This window comes from Musca vetustissima, unplaced genomic scaffold, assembly GCF_032173495.1.
Source record: "Musca vetustissima isolate MV318-11 ecotype Yass unplaced genomic scaffold, APGP_CSIRO_Mvet_v1 utg14645, whole genome shotgun sequence".
In the NCBI taxonomy this organism is placed as follows: domain Eukaryota; kingdom Metazoa; phylum Arthropoda; class Insecta; order Diptera; family Muscidae; genus Musca; species Musca vetustissima.
This window is the reverse complement of record NW_026887496.1, coordinates 25,816-33,310: the sequence shown is the minus strand read 5'-3', so window position 1 is coordinate 33,310 and position 7,495 is coordinate 25,816. Positions and strand designations below refer to the sequence as shown.

Below are 7,495 nucleotides of genomic sequence, written 5' to 3'. Positions count from 1 at the left end.
ATGAGATTGGCACTGATACAATTGAAAGTGACCAAAGATAAATTGGCCAATTTGCAACATGCTTCGGAAAAGATTCGTGAAGCGGTGAAGGAACACAAACCCCGCTTGGTCGCACTACCAGAATGTTTCAATTCACCCTATGGCACAAAATATTTCCCGGAATATGCCGAAACTATTCCCAACGGAGAATCAGCTAAAACTCTTTCCGAATTGGCCAAGGAATTGGGCGTGTATATTGTGGGTGGTTCCATCCCGGAATTGGGTGAAGATAACAAACTCTATAATACCTGTACTGTGTGGTGTCCCGAGGGCAAATTAATTGCCAAACATCGTAAAGTACATTTATACGACACAGATGTTAAGGGTGGTATTCGTTTCAAGGAATCCGATACCCTGTCGCCGGGTAATCAATTTACCATCATCGAAATTGATGGTCATAAAATTGGTATTGGCATTTGCTATGATATTCGTTTTGAAGAAATGGCCAAGCTTTACAGGATTGAAGGTATGTTACATGAATAAAATTTCCATGGGTTTTAATATAATCTCGGGTTTCTGCAGGTTGTGAAATGTTGATGTATCCTGCTGCCTTCAATATGACTTCCGGCCCCTTGCATTGGGAATTATTACAACGTGCCCGTGCCAATGATAATCAATTGTATGTGGTAACAATCTCACCAGCCCGCGATGAAACAGCTGATTATGTAGCCTATGGTAATTCCATGGTTGTCGATCCCTGGGCTAAGGTAATCAAGCAGGCCAAAGAATACGAAGAGACCATCATTGCTGATATTGGTAAGTGAAAAAAGAAAAAAAACTTCAGATAATTATGTCTGCATAATAATCATATCACTATGATTTGCATCTCTTAAATGCGAGTACATTTTAAGTGCTACCGTCTACGGCATATAACTGCTATACGGTAAAGTATTCCATACTGCTTTGGTTATTGGAAATTTCCACATATTTCGTAAAAGCTGGTCTTAGGGACTCAACTCCGATTTTTTTTAAATATTTTACAGTCCTGCTGATCACGAAACGAACAGCAAAATGTTTGACAATAGTAGAGTCTTCCAGTCTCAGTATGGACTTATACGAAAAAGTAAATAGCTGTAATACGGATTCAAAGTTAATTGGTGCTAAAACAATTAGAAAATAGATGCGGATGTGCAGAAAAAATCAGAATATAGGATCTATATAGGAAATTCAGTTCCATATATGTATATATTTTAACATAAGACCCATATGAAGGTCTAGCTCCATTTTCAGTATTGGAGGTTCTAGAAGAAATTTCCAAACTTAAGTATGCAGTAAAGGTCCCGACCGCTTATATGTATTTTGAGTGCCAACATGTTGGTGGAGGATATAAAGGCTTAATGATGTATTTACTTGTTTTTTAAAGTTAGTCATAAGGATGGGTCATGCCAACTAAGAAGCCAGGTAAATCTCCCAGCCATCAAAAAGGCATCGATGGAATGTTGTTATTGAGATTTTGTCCGGTTCTGACTCCTCTATGTCCAAATGGAGGAAGGTTGCAATCTGTACGTGGATACCTACCTTGCGATCTTACCCCACGGTGCTGTCAACCAACGCCCCCACAACAAAATTCACGTTTCTACGATACGACCCGAGCCTTTCCCGACCAACGTCTGTCAACTCAGCCCATTGTGTAAAAGCAATAGGGCTGCTACAAAAACAAAACCAAAATTCGGGTACCAATCGATCACACGTATTTGGACGTGATCACCTCCTTGAATGAGAAGCGGAGCCCATATAAAACTCCTGACTTTCTATGGCACCCGGTTGTAATGGAACTCCACACCGAGCCAAAGTTCTACCCGCGATTAGGGCAGCTGAATTAGTGCAAAATATCCTAGTCCAAAGGCTCTGGGTATATTTTATGTATGTATTGTGCCGTCAATTCATGCCCAGTAGGAATTAAGCCGATTGCACCATCCCGATTCTTGGCTGTGCTAAGACCAGCCGTGTCTGTCTAGGTCTTTGAGTATAGCATACAGTATTATTCAACAACCCTGGCGATCTCATCTGTTGGTTGCCATTCAGGACAGCCTGTTGATGTAGAGGTTCACGTTTGTACTTTTGGACCTCTCTCTCTCTAGATCATAAAGAAATCTTCTGACGTGCCTGGACGGGGGAAGCCTGACCATAAGAATATGTCTGGGGTGTTCCCGACGCTAATATCCATGCAGGTACTGCATCGACAACATTTGATTGTGGTGATTATGAGGTAGGATATCTCCTCATCACATCAGTGCTGTTCTCAAGGCTATATATCACTTACATCTACAAACCGTCCTATTGCTTTATAAGAGGTCAACAAGGTATTCTTTTCGAATGTAGTCGGTCTCCCTGACTGCAATCCGCAGAACAATGATGGAGACGAAGTCGTTTAACAATCTAATGAATACTTATTGGGCCTCCAGAGCTCGCGGCTTTGACGTTGCTTAACAAATGATGGACCCAAAAATGCGACGGAGAATTATAGAATTTTCTCCGGCAATTATTTGGAGGAGTAGCTAAAATAATGACAAATTTAATATACCGTCTACCTTATGTTAGAGTGGCACATGTGCACAATATGTGGAAATATACCCGTCTCGTGTATTCTTTTGTTTTATTTTAAAAATAAATTGTTGAATTTTTTTATTAGTATTTCGGTCTGGTGGTTTGTTTTTGCGTTCTAGACTGATGACTTGCAAAATTTGAATTCAAAAATTATAGTTCATAAGCTAGTATTGTTGTTGTAGAAGAATATAAGCAGTCGGAGTATGGACGACACATTTTAGCATACAATTTACATATTGATGTGATAAAGAACCAAAACGCACCTGCCGAATACAAATTAAATATATAACTAAAATAAATAGAAACAAATTGTTTATATTCCCTTGGAGTTCAAAAACAATACATTTTTGAAGTAAAATTTGTGATCTTGTGATTCATCTTAGCTTCAGTGGAATTCTACTAATTTGGATTTCAGTAATTCATTATAAACATATTTGACTATATTATTTTGATTATACGTTGTTAGAAATGATTACAAGACATAAACAATCTTATCAGTTTATACGACCTGTTGTAGAATAATGATAACAAGGCTGACAATGCAAAAGTCATTAAAAAATATTCCACAAATAGTTTATAAATTGGCCTCTATACATACTTTTAAACAAATAAAAACTAATTTTGTTCATTTTAGATTTCTCTTTGGTGGAGTCAGTACGTCAACAGATTACCGTTTTCCCTCAACGTCGATTGGATATGTATGGTACAGTGAAAAAGATTTAACACAATTTATTAAGTCTATAATTGCATTTTATGATTTCAAATCACTCCCCCTGGTTAATCTCTACAAATTGTAAATAATAATTAAATGTGCTATTTTTTGTATAACTTGTAATAATATTGCTTATGTTTGATTTTATTATGGCTATAAAATAAAAAGGGACGAACGGATATATATAAAATAAAAATAATAAGAACAAACAAATACATTTTGATTTTTCCTTTTGTTAAATTAAAAACATATGTATATACAACCACATAATTTGTTATATATTTCGTATTTATTCTACCGTTTTGGTATCTCCTATATTTTGTTCCGCCACCCCCTCGGAACTTTGTTGCGTGACGACATATGGTCGTTGTGTTTGTCCAAATAACGCTTTAATGGCCTCATCCGTTGCCATCAGAGGTTGACTAATAAATTCCAACGCCTGTACAGCATATTTTTCTGAATCACAGAGTGGTGAAGTGGATGCCGAGGATATTGTCAAGTCACCTTCGGGCATTCCCACACCGGAATGTAAAACCATTTGTTGTAAAATATTTAAATTTTCCACAGCTAAATTAACCACATCTGTAGCTGGTAAATTGAGATATCGTATCTTGGCTAAGAATTTTAAATTCTTCAACATATCCAAGTGCATTTGTCGTAATTGATGGGTGGTGTGCAACAGCTTCTTTGTCGATTCGGTAAGCATTTGATTTTTCTGTGTCAAATCGGCCTTCCAACGGGCCAGCTCCTCCACCATAACACTACTTGCCAAAAATTTCGAACGCCATACTTCACACTGCCCGGCAAGGAATTCAATTTGTTCAGTGTGAGTGGTTAAATTCTTTGCTGTATCCAATAAAGCACGGGCCAATTGAAGTTTATCCTCAGTCAATACATTGACTCTAGTCAGTAAATCTTCTCCCACCGAGGCAACGAGAAGATTTTTCAGTTCTGCATTGACTTGAGTTTGAAACTTAAATTGGCCCTGGAAATAGTCTCGTTCCTCTTTGACTTTTTTCAATTCCTCTTTCAGTTTTTCCAACTCTTCTGAGTTGACAGTCGATGTATTTTGGGGATAGCTACTATCGGAAGTCGCCTCTGTGCCGCTGGCATCTTGTAACTCCTGTGTCCTAATGCTGGACATTTGTGATACCAACACACCAATGTCCAAATTATTGCGATTTGCTTTCACCGAATTTGTGTTACCCGTTCTAGGTGTAATCGAACCACTACGAGCTTTTGGCACAATCGGATTAACAGCACCTGGATATGGTTCAAAGGGTATAAATTTGGGTGGTTTTGTCTTTTTATGTTCTGGAACAGCATTTACGGGATCAACAAGTCTGGGTTTCATCATTATCAATTCACCCTTAGGAACGACTGGTTTTAAACTTCGTGTAATACATTCTGGCCTACGATAGAGGGTGTGCAGGCCTGGCAATGGTAAACCATTGTTGGCCTTGCCGCTGTTTGAGCAGCTTGATGTTTTTCTCGTTTTCTGTTTGTTGTCCAATGCAGCAGTTATTGATTCTTTTCGCATATTCGACACCTCAACGTCATTAGCACCGCTGACCTGATTATCAGTTTGAGGGGCTGCTACAGCTTGTTCCCCCACTTTCTCTTGCAGATCCTCTTGTTCCATACCATCACCACTTGTCCGACCTACTTTGCAAGAAAATAAAGTTTTACCAAATCATGGCTTTAATATTTCATTTTTCTCTTACCTTTTGCCATTTCCATGAAAGCCACCTCCATTTGTATAAAATTCCTAGATTTCTAGCTATTATAAATAAATAAAACTTATAAAAATTATACTTTTATAAACTAGGTGTCGTGTACGAAATTTGTTTTTTTACACGAACAAATCAAAATAATAATAACAGTGTTGCCAACTACATAGTGCTGGCAAACAATCGATTACACTATCGATTTTTTTACTTTTGAGTTAATATCGATTGTGATTGCCGGATTTTTTGAATTGAGAGATGAATTCCGATTTTTGGAAAAAAGTAATGATCATCAGGATATATTTTTATGATTCTCTTTTTCCAGGACACAATCGGTTGCCAATCAAACGGCATGTATCAGTTCCCTGGAGTTGGTATTATTTGAATCAGCGCAATCCACATCCGGCAATTGCATATCCCTTTAACTGTGCTAGGAAATGTAATCTCAAATTCGGGTATTCGAACAAAAGAGTCGTTTGGAGGATTTTTAATGCGGACAGTAATTTGTATGATCAATTGCAAAATCTGACAAATGCGAGAGTTTAGTCATATTTATTTGCATAATTTCACTGTATCTCTACACAATGAAATGGTTAAAATAACCTATGAGGTGATCTACATTTCAGACACCCGAGACGTGTAATGAGATATCATAGCAGATGGTCTTGCAATTAAAAAATCGAGAAACTCTAATCTTTCATTTTCATTATGCTTGATTTCCCTGTAGCTCTACAGTAGGAAATTGATCAAATAACTACATTTCAGGCTCACAAGATGAGGAAGAGCCTGACTACCACAAATAGCCATGGTCCGGATGGGACAAAGCAAGGTTATAAAGTTTTAAGTCTCTTCAGCTGCAAAAATTAGACTTCGGGGAGAACAAGGGAAGACCTCGTTAAGTTCGTCAGGACCGAGCATTCATAAATTTGGATATACAAAATTCAATCGAAATCGTTTTTAGAGAGGTACCAGAAGAAGGGGCAGACCCTCCTTTGGACTTAATCTAGGCTTGCTAAGGATAATAGGTTGTGCAAAGTTTGGTTCAAATCGGGCATTCCATTCGCCTGATATCAGATATATAAATATTGAAAATGTTGATCATTTGAGGGGGAGGTATCAGAAGGACTGGACCAATGGTTCCCATCTTCGGACTTGATTCGCATATAACGTCATATTGCGAGTTTTATACTAATTTCAAGAGACGTAATGGGTAAATCGAAAACATTTTATTCCGATCAAGAATATTGAGTGAATGACAAATCTAATATACAGGCCATCTTACGTTGGGGGTATGCATGTTATTGTTGAATAAAAATTAAATTAATTATATTAAAACTAAGAGGCTAATATTTCCATTATTCCCTTAATTTATTTAAAAGTAGAGCAAGTGTCCAATGTTGCGAAATCAGCCCATCGGTTGGCAATTACGATTACCATTTTTCTCGGTCAACGGTATTGTCTTATAAACATATACTTTACTTTTTACAAACACTTTACTTTGTAATCTGGCCTACATTTTAAACTAATTTAACAGTTTTTAAACGCCTCTAAATTCTTTTGAGCTCCACATAAAAAATACCATAATTTTCTTTAATCTAAAGCACCCCAAAGGTTAAACATGTGACTGTCAACATTTGCCACACGTCACAGCAAAAGTTGCACCACAACATATGATAATCTTTTTGCTTTCAATTGACATTCTAAATATTTACATTTTTACACGGTCGGCTTCAGTAGAGAAAAAAACTACGTAACACAAGCACACGATGGAGGAGGAACCGAAAAAGGTTTATTTCACAATGAATTAAAAACTATAAATACCCAATAATTTAAACAAAACTACATTACTTTTTTTAGGGATTGATGCTGTATGGCCGTGATGTCTCACAAATTCCCTGCTTCCGTAATAGTTTTCTGTATGGTATTGGTGGTGGCATCGGTATAGGTCTGCTCACATTTTTGGCCACTTCTCGCACGAAGCTATCAACACACGTTGGCTTTGGAACATTTTTCTGCGGGACACTGTCATATTGGGCATGGTGCAGGTAAGAGGAAAATGTTCACAGGTTGTGTGAAATGAATTAAGAAATTGTTTTATTTGCTATAGGTATCAGTGGTCAGTAAGACGTTTCGAATATGCCCAATTGGAAAAGGCTATGCGCCAACAGGCGTTGTATGAAGGCACAGAAATTGAAAAACAATTGGACTTGAAATCGGCGTAGTGTTAATTTATTAAATTGCAGTATATTTTAAAGTAATTTGTTTAATTTTTGTTAATACTATTTTTAATTTTATGAAATATGAAATCGTGGTAATTAAACTAAATGTTAAGGACAAATATTCAAGTGGATTGTGTTAGTTAATGGAATAGCTTATTACAACCGTCGAATTATTAACTAAAGAGGACTGTGTTGCAATTAAATAGAATACATAGAATAGAAGTTGTCAGACATGTTGTAGATACACTTTT

At 37.0% G+C, this 7,495-nt stretch overlaps 3 protein-coding genes across 3 annotated transcripts; 2 read left to right on the top strand and 1 right to left on the bottom strand.

Annotated features, from left to right (window-relative positions):
- LOC133335057 (omega-amidase NIT2-like) lies at positions 1–3,309 on the top strand. Its single transcript, XM_061543358.1, has 3 exons — positions 1–505; positions 562–795; positions 3,221–3,309. Exons 1-3 carry the CDS (start codon positions 1–3, stop codon positions 3,307–3,309), a joined length of 828 nt encoding a protein of 275 aa, XP_061399342.1.
- A 278-nt stretch (positions 3,310–3,587) lies between these two features.
- Positions 3,588–5,056, bottom strand: LOC133335055 (uncharacterized). Its single transcript, XM_061543356.1, has 2 exons — positions 5,023–5,056; positions 3,588–4,960 (listed from the first exon to the last, which is right to left on the bottom strand). Exons 1-2 carry the CDS (start codon positions 5,051–5,053, stop codon positions 3,588–3,590), a joined length of 1,404 nt encoding a protein of 467 aa, XP_061399340.1. The 5' UTR covers positions 5,054–5,056.
- Positions 5,057–6,759: 1,703 nt separating this feature from the next.
- LOC133335056 (cytochrome c oxidase assembly protein COX20, mitochondrial-like) lies at positions 6,760–7,264 on the top strand. Its single transcript, XM_061543357.1, has 3 exons — positions 6,760–6,812; positions 6,883–7,070; positions 7,133–7,264. Exons 1-3 carry the CDS (start codon positions 6,792–6,794, stop codon positions 7,245–7,247), a joined length of 324 nt encoding a protein of 107 aa, XP_061399341.1. The 5' UTR covers positions 6,760–6,791; the 3' UTR covers positions 7,248–7,264.
- The last annotated feature ends 231 nt before the right edge of the window (positions 7,265–7,495 follow it).